The following is a 16,476-nucleotide window of genomic DNA, read 5'->3' on the forward strand; positions in this document are numbered from 1 at the left end:
CCATAAGTTATCCATTTTTTCTCATATTGTATGGGTCCTTTTAGGTTTTGACTGCTCAAGTAGTGCTGATAATTTATATTATTATGTAGAGAGTTTTAAATTTGAAGAGATTAAATTGATTGCCTGATCTACTTTTTTTTTAAGTGTGAAGAAGTCCTTGGTAACAAAATATCTTGCAGGACTGGCAAAATAATCTTATCCCAGTTTTAACAGCTCTGTTTAGACAATTAACACTCACAAAGCCGCAGCAGTGACAGGTATTTGTGCTGCTGTATTCTATATGAGGAATGGTTGGTTTACATAATCACTTGAAATTATTTCTCATTACAAATTTTTGATACTTGCTGAATTTCTGTAAGAAAAAATGGATATAATTTAGATAATGTAAATGAAAAACAGGAGACTGAGAAAAAAAAAAAAAAAACACCACATAATTACAAGCCTGGAATTCTAGATGAGTCTTCAGCATTACAAATCACAGTTACACTAAGTATCCAGACACCTAATTGGAAATTCAGTTCCTCCTATTAATGTATTAATCCCATTCAGCCTGTCCTCAGCACAGAATAAGATCGGGTATCATTGCTGATTACTTATGCAAGGTAGCCTGCTAACAGAAAAGGAATTAAAATATTCTTTTGATCATGCACATTGAAGTAATTCATTGGCACAAAAGTTGAATTCAGATCTTGACTTCATTGGATTATCAGTTGAATTTGTTATTTTGAAAGACAAAAATATTGATAATGGAAAAATATTGGAAAAAAGAAGAATTGTTACCCTTTGTGTTCCACTGGATGCTTGATCATTCAGAAATTGGATACTCTTTGATTACCAAATGGCAATGTGTTGCCAGAAAAGAAAGCATTTCTCTTTCACGTCTTCCCTGATAGTGCCAGGTACAATTTTCCTTCTAGGACCTTTCATGATGAAACCCAAGAAGCTTTTGATTTGAATGCAGCTTTATCACAAGGACACATTAGATGACCAGTTTGAAGATGAAGTTCTGCCAAAACTGTGATCAGCAATTTAAAGAGTTATCAGGCTACTGTTTGTTTTTATGAGTTGATACTACCATGGTATTTGTTGTAACACAAAGAGAACTTCCACAGTCACCAAATATGCCCTAAACAAATGATCTCCCTATTTAGAATTATTTATGAACTGTCTCTAGAAAATGATTATACTTTTTAGAAGGATAAAGAAATTGTCCTTACTGATAGCAGAACTGAGTAAAAATTACAGGAATAAAACACAGATTGACAAATGCATTTTTTTCCATTTTAAAAAACATACAAATATACATATTCTTAGGAAATTATGAAATTTTTTTGGCAATAAGGATACAGGTTCTGAGCTCCTCAGTACAAGAGAGACATGGAGCTCATGGAGCAAGTCCAGTGGAGGGCTACAAAGAACATTAGGGGACTGGAGCACCTCCCTTACAAGGAAAGGCTGAGGGAGCTGAAACTGTTTAGCCTGGAGAAGATAGAGAGGGGACCTGGTCAATATCTATTAAGAATCTCAAGAGGAGTGTCAGGTGGATGGAGAGACTCTGCTCCGTGGTGCCAAGCAGTAGGACACGAGGCAATGGGCAGAAACTGATTCACAGGAAGTTCCACCTGAACACAAGGAAGAACTTTACTGTGAGGGTGACAAACACTGAACAGATTGCTCAGAGAGGTTGTGTAGTCTCCCTCACTGGAGATACTCAAAAGCCATCTGGACGTAATCCTGAGTAGTGTGCTCTAGAGGACCCTGCTTGAGCAGGGGGCTTGGACCAGGCGACTTCTAGTGGTCCCTTCCAACCTCAGGCATTCTCTGATGCTCCGAAATAGCAAAATTACACTGTCAGTGTTCAAGTACCAGCAACAAAATGGTTTTGATTGTTTGTTAAAGTTTAGATTTTGATTTAAATCAGTCTCTTAAAAGCACTGGGGGGGTTGCAGCCTATGGCGCACTGGTTATCAAACCTTCCCGTCTCCTTTTGCCTGCCCCCACACCGCTCTGTCACAATGTCCTTTCTGTTCAAAGCAGGGTCCTTCGGCTGAACCCCCCAAAGCTGCGGCTCTTCCCTAGCGGAGCTGCGGCGGCGGGGCCCCGCTAACGCTGTTGTTTGTTTGCCAGGCGAGGCGGGCGAGGCGGCGCCGCCGGGGCCGGCGCAGCAGCTCCCCCCGGCCCTCACAGGTAGGCCCCGGGGCGCCGCGGCGGCTGCGATCACTGCCATTGTCCATCCACCGAGCGGCACTGTTGTGCAGGGAGAGAGCGGCAGCTCCGCTTCATCCCTCCCCGGTCCCCCTGCGTGTGTGTGTGTGCGTGTGTTTGTGTGTTTGTTTGTGTATGCGTGTGTGTATGTGACCCTTCACTTGCATCCGCTGTGCGCCAGCATCCGTCTGCATTAAAAATCTGTTTGTGCTTGTACTTTGTAGCCCATTTCACACTCTAGCACGGAGGAGCGATTCCACCATCAGTGCCCCTTTCAGCTGCATTACATCCCCCTTGTTATATTTGAGGCGGGTATTTTGAGCCAGGCATCTACGTTAATGCACTTGTCTGACAAGGAACTTACCTACCTTCGTTAAAATAAAAAGCATATGGATTTGCGTGATGGCATGGTTTGAATGAATTTCAAAAGTGCTGGAAGCCCTCGTTCCAATTTCACTGTAGGAGGAAAAGGGAAACCAATTTATCTGAAAAGTTTTATAAAACTCATCTCATTCTTTTTGCAAATTTTAATACCCTACATTCTGACTATGGCAAATAGATGAGCACATCTGAATGGTTTTGAATTATATATAGTGCCGCACTTCAGTTCTTCTTGGTATCTTTGTCCTTGCTCTCCTTATAACTATGAAAGCTATTCTTTTCCTCTGTAGGGACCAAATAGAATGAGTCATCAGTTTCTTATACGCCTTTTGTGCGTCTTTCTTTGATTTTTTCGTATAGTTTACTAGGGATCTCCAAGGTTCATGGTTATCTCCCCCATAACTTACTCAAACTTAGTAAGACCCGAAGCTCGCTTTCCTTTCATTGTAAGTCTTCTCCACACCTCTCATCACCTTTAACTGTATTATAAGACCTTATTATTGATCACATTACATTTAAATTTTCCTTCCTCTATTCGAGATATTACATATCTCCACCCTCTGCCCTTCAATACCACCAGGTCTGTTCCTTTTGCCACTACCACTCTGTAGTTTTCCAAATGGTTTTGAGGCAGAGCATTTGTAACTCTGGGGTCATCCCCAGGATAATTAGCAACTGGCAAGTAGCGAGCCACTTAGAAGCCAGCACATGGAGGTAAAGTTGCTCCTTTTTGCCTCAGAAATGAATGTATTTTTAGGGTATGAAATCCTATGCATCGTTACTGTGAACTATTTATGCATTTTAGCATGCATGTATATATTTTTGAGACATCCTACACAGTAATGTGTTCTAACTACTGCATATGTCAGGGATCCTTAGGTATTTGTTCTGTGTGTTTCAAAAGCATGTATTTGATTTCCATGCTTATGGGGTTTCTTCAGCCTGTTTTATATAGACATTAGGACCTTCTGGTATATGCTCAGAGGTATTCAGATGTTAGATTTCTCTAATCTTCTTTTAAGAAAGTGTAATGTATTTATCTGAGATTGACACAATGAGCAAATTTTTTTTCTTTTGAGGAACAATCCTAAATTAAGAACTCTTATCAAATTACCTTCTTGTGAAACTGTTGACTGAGAAGAATGTACCATGCTGCTTATTAAGAAAGATTTAGAATCAGTAAGACCCACAATACAGAAGGTACAAATGACATTTGTGTCATACTCCGAAGATCCTGAGATCTCTGTGTTGGTGCTACAGTGTTATTTCCGAAGTTATGTGAGAACTGTTAATGCCTCAGAAATCGGTGCACACATAATACATCTGAAGGACTTCAGAAGCAACATGTTGACTCAGTTAAATGTTCTTACAGCAGCTTCACTTAAGAGTTGGATTCAGTGATCTTTGTGGATCCCTTCCAACTCAGAATATTCTATCGTTCATTAAACTTCTCTGTTGGGAAAATCATAGATATCTTTGGGGTTTTGTTTGTTCTTTTTTTTGATTAAGGAAAACAGCTTTCTTATTTACAGTTGTAAAAATGTTGACTCCTCTAGAAATTAGAGAAGCCTATTACAATCCAAGAATTCTGCTTTATGACTTGCAACACACTAATTATTCATAACTGCTGTTCTTGCTTAATTCTTAATCACATCCTCCAATAATCCGTGTCACAGCACTGTTCATGGGATTGAATTCAGAATAAAAAGTTAGTGTTTCTTAATGATAATTTCCCCATATTTTCTTATTCATGCAGAAGAATCAGGTGCATCCTAACCTTTCTTCTTACTTGGGTATAAAACATACGGGTATAGTATTTTTATCACCTCTGGTTCTATATCTTGTACTGCTCTTATTTTTCATATTCATTATATATATTTTTAGACCATAAAGCCAGATCATTCAAAGTTCTTGGTGTTATTTGAGCAAATTCCCTTTTAGGACAGTTGTATTGTTCCATCCACAAAATCTTTTTTGGTTATGCAAGTAGTTGCATATTTTGTTCCTCTAAACTGTGACCCATCTTTTGAAGTGTAGCTGTTTGCAGTGGCCATGAGGACAGTTTTCTGTGTTTTCAATTTCCTATTATATTTTGGACATCTTTTTCATTAGAGCTGAAAGACAGAATGTAGAAAAAAAATCTTTACAGATAATTTTGTCCATTGTTTTATTAAGGTGCATTGTTTCATGTGCCTGGATTCCTCAAATATACTTAAAGTATCCTTCTCTCAATATTATCTGTGAGCTTTTATCACATAATCTGCTTATTTGCAGGTTGAAGTGCGTTAAGTGGCAGGCCATGCAGTGAAGAGTCTGTGAAAAATACACATTGCTCATTTTTTAATTGTTTTTTGGGTTTTCTAATCTTGATCCTATGTGGAAGATATCTTCTTCTTACTAGGTTGGAAAAGAGAGGTTGTTTAGTCTGATTTATACATAATAAATATTTTTTCATTGAACTTTGCTCTGTCCACTGAATAGATTTTTTTGTGTGTGTTTAGCATTTTTATTGGCTGCTCTGACTTAGCTGTATGAATTGCTTTTATAAATGCTTTATTTGCTAAAATACGTGATTCCATCTGTTCCAAGACTATTTTTAGTTTACCTACTGCAGAACCACACTTCCGTTATAAATTGCCGCTATGAAATGCATAAAAAGTCTCCTTCTAACATAAAGGCAACTGTAAGGATAATGGTGTTGCCAAGTGACATGATTTTATCCTAAAATTAGAAATCTTCTAAAAACTTCCTTGTGACTGGATTATTTCTGCTGTTTGTAATGCAGTGTTTTCTCCTTTTCCGTCTGTAGAATTAATTGCAAAATACCTGATTATTGCATATCCCATTTCTTTATAAAATGTGAAGGCAAAAGTTAAGTGAGATCTGTAACAGCCTCCATCTCCTGGACTTTTAAGGAAGCTGTTCAGACTAAGGAGTAGGTAGTAAGTGACTGGAGGAGGGCTGGGAAGAAACAGAAAAATGCAGTTAATGAAGTTGGTGGGAAGGAAAGAATATATGAAGAAAAAAGAATAAGGAAGTTGAAGAAGAAGAGGCAACATGGCAGGATCTGAAGAAGAGGAGGAGGCAGACAGGAAGGCCCACAGAAGCATGAGAAGCAGGAAAAAAAAATAGGAGCATCATGGGAGAGGTGATCAGAATAAGGCAACAAAGAATGAAGGAGAAGGTGGGAAGCAGTTTATATGACAGTTTTCTTCTAGAAAATGTTGAGAATATTAAACCCAGGTCCTTTCTGTGATTTTGTCCTTTTTAGTCTGTTTGTGATAAACATGTGATGTTTTATTCTTTGCTAGTTCAATCTCTTTGCACTTAACAGTCTTTTTGAAAGAGGATATTTCAAATAAATTTATATTATTCCCTTGGGAAAATGTGAATGATTTAGTTGCAGAGGATCATGCTTGATGCTTTAGATGGTAGCATGAAAGCACACCAAAAACAAAGGAAAGGAAAAAGGGAGAACATAAACAGATTCACCAGAATAGTTGTCAAACAAGAGACAGGAATTCTTGAGCATTAGTTTTATGTGGTATTTAACTTTTTTCCAGAATGGAAAACTCTAGAGTTTCACTGAGTCACTCTAGCTTGACTTCATGATACACATGATAGAAAGATTTTTTAAAACTAGCATCTGTCCTAAAGCAAAATTTTCATAATGAAAGTCAATGAAAACTGACATACTGGTTTGGATTTTTTTCTTCTGATGGAAAAAAAAATTTAATTTGAATATTTAAAAATACTTTGTGGGCCTCAACTAGAAGAAATGGTCCTTCTCAAAGACTGCCTGACTGCATACGTTGTCATGGTGAACCACCCCAGGCTTCTACTCAGATGTCTTTGCTATGTCAGCGAACAATGCTAGATTCTTTTTAAAAGCTCCATGAAATGACAATAAGTAACTATTGAGTAAACTTCATCAAAATGTCTTCTAGGTGGAGATGGCCTTAAAATTTGATGCATGAGAGCTTACATTCTTTCCCAAACATGACTTACTTTTTCCTGCTGTAATTCTAAATATTGTCATCTAGATCTTCAGTGTCCCACCATTACTGGAATATGAAGGTCTTGTTCTTAGCCTTTTTTGCAAAGTTTCACAGTTTATTTGTTGAGAGAAAAAAACTATTTCCATTGTAGTGTTGATGAGATCAGATTGGTTTTTTTACTCTGAGATGGTACTTTGCTCATACCGAGTGAACATCTTCAGTCTGTGGATACAATAGGGATATATGCTGAGATGGTATTTATATATATATAGTGTTGTGCATATATACATATATATATGCATATATATATATATATACACACATATATATATACTAGATAGTGTGTGGTTGTGTTTATATCTATATATACACTGAGATTTTGTATTCTTCTCTCATAAAAAAATTAAAGTTCCATATGAGAACAATCCTTCAGTCTCTCAGTGCATGCTGACACACTTCAACATTTCATTCTGTGTTATCTCTGAATCTTTGTGAATGTCAATTAAGACAAGGAGGTATTTACAGGGAAAAGAAACTACCCACTGATTAACTCTTTTTATTATTTTATACTTACTTTACAGGCCAAAGTTCAAAAAACATCAGTTCATCTCCAAGCATAGAGAGCTTGTCTGGAGGACGTGAATTTACAGGATCTCCACCTTTGTCTGCATCAAAAAAGGATTCCTTTTTCAGCACCATCTCCCGCTCTCGTTCCCAAAGCAAAACTATGAGCAGAAAAGAGTCGGTGGGTTCTTTTAACTTTTTTAAGCTGTTTTAATGCCACACTTCATCACTTGTTAGAGACACACATTTCTCACATGCATTGAGCACTTGCACTTGGAAGTGTTTCCCTAAACACACATTAATGACCAAAGCAGAAATAAGTTATTTCAACCATTTCTGTTGAGTGACATCTCCATTATGGCTTCCATCCCATAATCCTACCTGAAATGAAACTGTGAAAGCACCTGTTGCCTCTGAAAAAGAGAAGAAAAGTCCTGTAAGTTTGTTTGCTTTGTTAGACTTTTACTGTAGTCCTGAAGTTAATAAACAGTTCAGTGGGAAGCTTGAATGCTCAGCAGATCCAAACAGGTCCATCTGTTGTCCCTGAAATTCCTTAATACATCAGAGGATTCCCAGTGTCTGTAGCATCTGTAGTCTGCAGTCACAGTTCTATTTCTTACACAGCTCTGACCTTTCATTTAGTCACAAGAAGCTAATATTTAAACAGGTTGTTCTCATCCAAGAAAATCAGCTCTTATCGTGGGTATGTTCCAAAGAAATTCTCATCCCAGCAAAGATATTTTAGGAGCGCTACTTTGATAAACATCGTATGCCATGGAACACAAGGATTCCTGTTTATTCTATATACACATTTCCCATTGTCTCCATGCTGATTAGAAAACTGTTACATTGTAGATGTAACAAGTTGTGTTTTTTGTAAGGTGAAGGCACAGTGGTTTTCTCCATTCTTTTTTCATAGATGTATGCTCATATAACTTCCTGTTGATTTCAATAAATAGGAACTGTAATATCCAGATTTCTATGTTGCAGCATTCTTCAGGTGTTCAGAGCTAAATATTGCACAGAAATTTAATCTGAACATCTAAGCATTTTTTTATTTTAAACAGCAGAATCTTTATTAATAGCCACATCATGCTTTCAGTTTGATATTTAAAATGTTCTAATGAAATGCACAACTATATGCAACTTTGTTCAGTTTTTGTTCATGAATGAGAGTGTTTAATTCTTTTTCCAAATGTTTTAATGTTGTCTAAAGACAAGTTGTGTTTTGTGGTTAGTCAGCACGAAGCTATAATTTTGGTTTGTGACCATTTAAAACATGTTGGATTTAATTTAAAGCTAAAGCAACAACTTAATGTCTCTCTGCTTGTTCTCATGAGTTGAAGAAAAACAAATATACCAGTATTGAACTTTTCTTTTTATGTGGTTAATGAGATCTATATCCAGCTTTCGTTTGCAATTTTTATCCAGGCCAGAACTTGGAGTTCTCCTTAGTTCTCCAATAGGAGACAGGAGAATTTGCCATTATAATATTCATACTCAATTAAAATCCATTAATGATTAATGTGATTTTCAGGTAAATAATTTCCCAAAATCAGAATATTAATGTTTTCATCAAGAATTTTGGACAAAAATATACTCATTGTAACAGATTTGTTGTCCTTATGATAATTTTCAGTGGATTAGTAAACATGATAAACAAAGAAGGGTGTAAATTTTCAAAAGAATTCTTTGAACTGTAATATGTAGCATTTTATGATTAAACAGCTAGAAAAGGGTTTAGGCTACCAAAATCTATTTTCTTGAGTTCAGTTTTTGACTGACCTTTAATATAGGAAAGTTGAATTTGTAGTAGATCTGAGAGGAAAAGGTTTGTTTAAGTCTGTTCTCTGTTGCTCAAGACAATGTTTGGTTTTTATTTTCCTGTAAATTTCATGATACCTTGTTTTCCGTGTAGAGTAGAAAACCCCAGAGTTCTTCCTGAAATCCCAGTAGTTGCATCAGAATTCTCCAGTCTTACAGTTGCTTCATTTACAGCTGTTTTTTGGAGGCAGAATGCTTGAAAACATAATGTTTCACATCATTGTTTTATTTAGCAAACTGAACTGGTTTACATTTTTAATCTAATAATTATACAGATTGCGTTGTTAAGTATTGGGGAAATCGCCTTTGTTGGAATATTGCCATGCATCAATCTCTTTATAAAAAGGTGGTTTTAAATCAATTACTGTTGGTGCAACAGGTGAAATTAATGCCCTTCCCAAGCAAAGTGAAAATGCCATACATACATAAAAACACATTCTTCAACATAGAAGTTAAAAAAGTGATTTTCACAGACCAGAGGGCATTACTGTAACTGTGTCATGGGATGAACAGGAATGTCATTGTCACAGATCACACCTGAAGTATCGTGTCCAGTGCTGGGCTCCCCATTACTAGGGAGACATGGACGTGCTGGAAAAAGTCCAGCAAAGGACTATAAAGCTGGTGAAGGGACTGGAGCATCTCTCCTACGAGGACAGGCTGAGAGAGCTGGGAATATTCAGCCTAGAAAAGAGAAGGCTCAGAGGGGATCTCATAAATGCCTGTTGAAGGGAGGACAGAGCCAGGCTCTCAGTGGTGCCCAGTGACAAGACCAGAGGCAGTGGGCACAAACTGAAACACAGGAGGCTCTGTATGAGCATCAGGAAACATTTTTTTGTTCCGTGACTGAGCAATGGCACAGGTTGCCCCAAGCAGGTTGTGGATTCTCCATCCTTGGAGATATTCATAAGCCATCTGGACATAATCCTGAGCAGCCACCCATGTTAGGTGGCCCTTCTTGAGAGGGGAGTTGGGCAAGATGAGCTTCTGTGGTCCCTTCCTACCTCAGCCATTCTGGGATTCTGTGAGAGAGTAAGCTGGAATGTGACAGGTCTAAATTCTTTCTTTCCTAAAGCCAGTACAAGAAGTTGGACTTTCTCTGTGAGAGTTGTGATCAGAATTTATATTTAACTTGATTCATTGCCTCCAGGAATGTGTCCGTTTCTTATACTAACAACTTCTTAAGGTAGTAACATTTGGGTTATATTTATTCTTCTACATATTTTTCCCCCTCAAATGCAAAGATCAGTGGAGTGACTTTTTTACTTCTGTTGTCAGAAACAGATGTCCCCTCTTATTTAGTTAAGGAAATGAGTCTACAGCCTACGGACTGAATGCACAATATCAGATCATGTTTTGGCAGCCCATGGCATCCTGGTGTTTATCACATTACTGTTGAGTGACACTCAGCTCTATGTTAACATGAGGTCCACCAAATGTGTTTAAAAGTATTTTGTGCTCAGCACTGAGATGGTTCCCTACCCCTTTGTATCCCTTATGGCTTTCTGACAGGAATAACTTAAGTTGCAGTTTCTGGAGCTGTCTTGCCATAAACAAATACAGAAATTTTGAATCTGTAATGCACTCTAGTGCCTGCTATCTTCTGGCTGGGTCAGTCTTGCTGGAATAAAGTCCTTGAAAATTTCCTTTCGTAGCCTGCCTACTGCTCTCTCCTCTTCCACAGAATTGAGAAATAGGGTGCATTTGTGGTCCATTTATTTCTCATTATGTTTTGTTTACATCTCCATCAACCATTTAAGACAGTCTACCCCTCTTTTTAACAAATAGCAAAGTTGCTTAGAGGGTTGATTCTGGCAAATATGGTTGGCTGGTCCCAGTTTCTGGCTGAATATTCTGTAAATAGCTTTCAGGCGTAGAGATGTGCCAGAGAGGAAACTTTTGAGCCAAACAATATAAACATTTTTAAAACTTTCACTAAAAAAAACCCACAGGAAAAGACGGTTTTGACTGAAAAGAAAGTTTTGATTTGGAGAAACTGTATTTTTATAAGTAAATTTCTACATAAAGGGTTTCAAGTTAATAAAAATCAAGTTATCCATTTGGAAAATATGCTAGTTAAAAATTTTCCAAGAAGGAAACATTTCTAAGGAAAATCTGAAGCAGTTTATTTTCTTTACTAAAATAATTGACAAATATGGCCAATCAGAGTCCTCATTTCTTAGCAAAAATATCCTGAACGAAAGTGTCATGCATCATGCTGGTTTTGATTGCACAGACTTTTTAATTGAATCAAATTTGACAACATATGCTATTGTCCCCACCAGCATGTATAAACAACTGTTACTGTCTGTGATTTACATAGCTAGTCTGACTGATTTGGAGTTAGTTATAAGTACCCCTACAGGTTAGAAAATTAATGTATACCATTATTTTCAATTAAATAGGCAGGCATCTGCTCTACTGATTTAGGAACCTGATTTTAAGCATTAAACATGACAGTTCTGCTCAAGGAGAAGTGGTATACAAAACCCAAAGAGCTAATAAATACTCGACAACCACGCCAAAAAAATTATGCATGCAAAAATTCCTTTGACAAAGAGCGTGTATTTTGCACATGGTACACATCTTGGAGTTGGTTTTTATTCCCATTTATGTTTTCCCTGACTGTTATTATTAAAATCTCTTTAAAATGTTTTAAGCAAAATACTTGTCAGCTCATACTTACCAATGCCAAACATTTATTTGGAAATACAAATGCGATGATGAAATGTCCTCTTTTAGTTAGACATCATAAAATGTGCCCAGAATAAGTTAGTATCTGTGTACAGCAGCCAAGTTTTTGATCAGTGTGTTGGATTTTTTAGGCCTGAAGTTAAAGACCTTAATTATTCTTACTTCCATTAAGTTTAACAAACTTTAGTGCCTTAATGTTTAACTGCAGTTAATACTGGAGGACATATGTCTTCCTTATTCTGATGTGATAGAACAATTCAGATACCTGCAAAATGCAATTTATTTAATACTTCAGTGCTCTAATTTTAGGGTTAGATGAATAGAGTATTAAATTTCGGATGCTGACAGGTCACATGAAAAGAGTTCATAGAAAAACCTCAGATATTTTGGAAGTGTGATTCTTTTCTTGGTTGCCTTCCTCAGGCTCACATAACATCCTGTAACTCAAATGAAAGAGCTGAAAACAGTACAAGAAAAAATAAGTTGCCTTTTATAGTGTTTATTAGAAATACTTGCAAGTTTCTTATAATTTTGTAAAATGACAGCTGTATGCATGAGTGGCAGCTTTGAATCCTAAAGCTCCTTATCTTTTTTGGAGTGATTCATTTCAGGGAAAATGAACTGTACTGTGATAAAAACGGGAAGTTAATTGCTTAGAAAAAGAAGATGAATAAAAACCCAAGTGGCTCTGCAGTGCTTTTTCTGTCATATTACGAGCAATAAACATGTATACAGAACAGATCTGTGGGGCCATTTGGAAGATTTTAAAAATGTCAGTGCAAACTGTTATCTTTCTCTGGTACCAAAGATTCAGATACGTGCAGCTGAATAATACTTGCCAGTAACTTCTGCTCAGAAGCAAATTAGAATGATACCACTTGAAAGAAGGCAGTAAGAACTTTAAACATTATTGGGCAGCCCTATAAAACTGTCAGGAAGAATTTAAAAATTACCAAAATCATGAATGAAGGAGACCATCAACAATGTTTACAAAAGGATCAAAGTGACTTAAAAGCCAAGAAGTGTGATGCTTCACTTCACAGCAATAGTGTTACCAGCAGCAGCTACAGGACTTAACTCTATGTATCCTCTTTCCATACAGTAATCATGAAGTTAATGTTTCAGCATCCCAGTGGCAAAGAAAAACATATCTGAGGATCTGTGTTGATAGTTTGAGCTGACCCTTTTTCCTTTTAACTAGAAATCTCATCTCTTCATCCTGCTCTTTTAAGATGACACCACAAAATTACTGTCCATTTTTGTGCAGAACTGAGAGACCTGCACTGAACTCTCAACAAAAAAATGGATGTGGATGAGAAACACCTCTCTAAATCAGGCCATTGTTTTAGCTGGGAATTTTTTGAGCAGAAAAGGTTTCTGTGTTTGGAAGATATTTTTCCTACTGAAATAGATTGTGGAATATGTTTAATAGCTTGATTCTTATTTTTGTCTGTGTCTTGTTAAATCAAACAATTACCAATAAAAACATCAAAACTTGTACTTCTATTATTTTAAGAATGTAGTATAAATGGTGTATGTTTACAGTCCCTTCATAATCATTATAGTTAAGTTTTACCCTCCTTAAGCTCTGAACAATGTAATCAAAAATTCTAAAACCACTAAATAAATGATCCTGCTCTGGTCTACATCCTCAGTCATGTTAGAAATCATAGAAAAGGTCAAATACATCCAGCCTGACCAGAGGAAAATTTAGCGAAACTATTTTGCAACTGATACTTAAAAATATTTTAAATGAGTATGAGTTTAACAAAGGATGTACTTTGAGAGTCCTTCATAAAGGACCATGTGTGTGTCAAACTGTGTGTATTAGAAAGGCAGCAAAATGAAGAAGCATAATTACATAAGTACCTCACACCTAATCAACCGTTCCAATAAGATTCAACCAAATACTTAAGTAATGTAATATTAAAGCATGGAGCATGAACTTTATTCATTGCAGAATATCTGTGTGTTAATCATTCCATATCCATATCCATACCCAATCTGTATGCGTTCAACAGTACTTACCACGTTGTTTCAGAGAGCTCGAAAATCACAAAATGGTGAGGTTATTTCCCCTGCTCACATTTCTCTTACATTTGCCACAGTGGGCTTATGCAGTCCTAAAGGCTGGCAGTGTGTGTACCAGCTGGGCAGAAAGCCTGTCAGAAGTGATAATGAAAGTAATGGAGAAAATGGGATTCTTGTTCACCTGTGTGTGTGTATTTATAACTATTTCCAAAATACTTGCAGTCACACCATCTAAATTAATATATCAGTTTTATTATTTATGAAGAAATATTCCAATATTCTTCAGCCAACAATCTCAACAGCAGCACTGGGAGAAACCTTTTATCAGAATTTCTGTTCAAAGGGATAATTTCTAGTACCCTACAGCTCTTTCTGTTCTGTTCTGTTCACTTACAAAGTGAATTACTACCTATTTTCTCAATTGTTCACTGCCTACCCATCCACAGTCATTTATGCACAGCCTTTTGCATTCCATGGATTTTGCAGATTTTTATGGGTTTTATTGTGGCAGTCCCACAGTGCAGTGCCAGCAGTGGACTTGTGCAGTCAGCAGGTAGGTAAGTCTCCCAGATCACGTGTCTGCCTGCGGAAGAGGTTTCTTTCCATCCCTCCTTTCTTTGTCTCCAGACAGGAGCTTTCTCCATTAGTCATATTTATCCTTCTCCATCTTCCTGGTAAGGAAAAATTGTGTGGGCATAGAAGTGGAGTATTTTTAAGAGTAAAATGCACCCAGATCACATGAAAACAAGTCCTGCTCGTGCTCCATTAGTACAGTTGCTGGTTTCTAGCTCTGCAACAGTGAGGCTGGTGCACCTGGAAGCTGTTCCAATAATAGGTTTGACAGCGGGAGCTGCTTTGGAAAACTTCCAAGCCCATGGTCCTTTGCCACTAATATCTCCAGGCAAGGTGGAATGTGGCAAACTAAGCTGATTCCAACAGCGTGACACTGGCAAATTGACTTTGAACTGTTTAAGATGGAAATTCAACAGCAGGACCTGGTGTTTAGAAGCTGTTAGCCAGAGCTTCAGCTATTTTCAGGATTTTAATTGAAATGAAATGTATCTGTCATGGGGTAAGATCTTCTGAGGCACCATCTTTCATTTTCTTCCAAATTTCTATATATTTTTAGCTTTGTTTTTAGAGACAATAAATCAAATAAATGGATATAATCATACATCAATAAAATAAAAGAGATATTTTGCCTCAAATTCACTAATCTTAGTAGAGTTTATAAATGGATTATAAATAAATATTGTTTATTTATAAATAATAAGTAAACATATAAACTCCTAAAACTAGGGGGCAAGAAAGAGAAACAGTTTTATTCTAGTTTGGAAGAAGAGGATAAATAGTTGATTAAAAATTCCTGTTTCTTACATTTCAGAGAAGCTACAGATACATAATGCTATCAAATACACATGTATATGTATTTCATCCATCTTCAAATCTAAAGAGTATGAAAACCATAATTTTTCTTGCATTTAGAAAGTGTGGGTCTCCTCAACAAATGCTAACTCTAGAATGGTAGAAATTTGGATGTTGGAAGAAAGTTCCTAGGTCATTGGTTATTCTGAATCTGAGTTGCAGCCCCTTTCAGTTTTGTTGAGGCTTGTTTTCTGTCTTGAGCAGGATGTTAAGTACAGAAAGGCTGACATTCTTATTCATTTAATCCTTTACTAATAATCTGTTGGTTCTGTTTATATGTGCATAGCTTGGACAAGCATTGTAAGATGCCATTCCTCACTGTGTTGTTTCTGAAAGCACACAGAGGAAGTAAGGATTCTACTAATGCCCAAAAATATGTGCCTTTGCAGGTGAATGCCTTCTAGCATTTTAATTTATTGCCAAATTTGTCTTGGTCTCATCCTAGCTGAACATTTTTATCTGTATTATAAAATTCTTTTCTTGTTTTTGATACTTTTTTTCAATCCCAGCCCTCTGAACCAAATACTTTTTTTTTTTTGTGGTGTTGATACATAACCTGATTTAGCTTGGCTCCTAGGAGTCACAGTGGATATTTTGTTGACCTTTCTTTCACTTTTAATTTTTTCTTACTTTTTTCTCACTCCCATTTCCCCCACCGCGTTCAGGGGGCTGTCACAGACGTACATTCACTAATGATTCTGCAGTGGCAGTTCTGTTTCAGGTTTTAAAACAGGTAATTATTCTTCTGAATTTACTTCTTTGAGCAGAAGAGGATGCATCATACCTGAAATGTTTTACCTTTGACGGCACTACATTTGGAATGTAGACTTCTGTGATTACTCTTTGCATAATTCATTTGTGCCTACCCTGATGTCCTCTGATGTATTTTGAGGTATACAGTACTACCAGAGAGCAAAATTGGAAGGCAAGAGGTCAAAGTAATGATACAACAGAGGAGAAAAGAGATTTAAAACCAAAAAGTATGCTTCTGTAGGTTTTGTACTCCCCTTATCCCTCTTTAAGGTGGGTAACTACATCACAATTTACTGTTAATGTGACAGAGAATCTGTTTATGCTTTAAGGGTTCTAATCTAGAAAAGTACTGAAATAAGTATGTAACTATCAGTAAGTATGAGATCTGAGCAACTATACCTACTAGCACTACACAGTGAAATTAAGAGAAATTTTAAAGAATAGAAAAGAAAAAAGGGAGGAAAAACGTTCCTACTTAAGCTACCTCCTACCATCATGGTAAAGTAGTCTGAGTTAAAATGGTGGAGAAAAAACAATGAACAGGAGTTAAAATGGTATAAAATAAAAACATGGCTCACGTTTACTGTGTATGCAGTCTAAA

At 36.7% G+C, this 16,476-nt stretch overlaps 1 protein-coding gene across 8 annotated transcripts in view; it reads left to right on the forward strand.

Annotated features, from left to right (window-relative positions):
* The window catches only part of TBC1D5 (TBC1 domain family member 5), a 318,415-nt gene that overhangs the window by 270,007 nt on the left and 31,932 nt on the right, over positions 1-16,476 (forward strand). For 7 of the 8 annotated variants that reach the window (XM_051808278.1, XM_051808281.1, XM_051808276.1 and 4 more), the window contains one exon: positions 7,166-7,329. In XM_051808278.1, the coding sequence (XP_051664238.1) occupies positions 7,166-7,329 (164 nt within the window). Of the gene's footprint in view, positions 1-2,127; positions 2,188-7,165; positions 7,330-16,476 lie in introns of all 8 variants that reach the window. The other variant, XM_051808283.1, reaches the window with a different exon arrangement.

Source organism: Manacus candei, unplaced genomic scaffold, assembly GCF_025592945.1.
Source record: "Manacus candei isolate 608988 ecotype Guabito, Panama unplaced genomic scaffold, ASM2559294v1 h1tg000072l, whole genome shotgun sequence".
NCBI lineage: Eukaryota > Metazoa > Chordata > Aves > Passeriformes > Pipridae > Manacus > Manacus candei.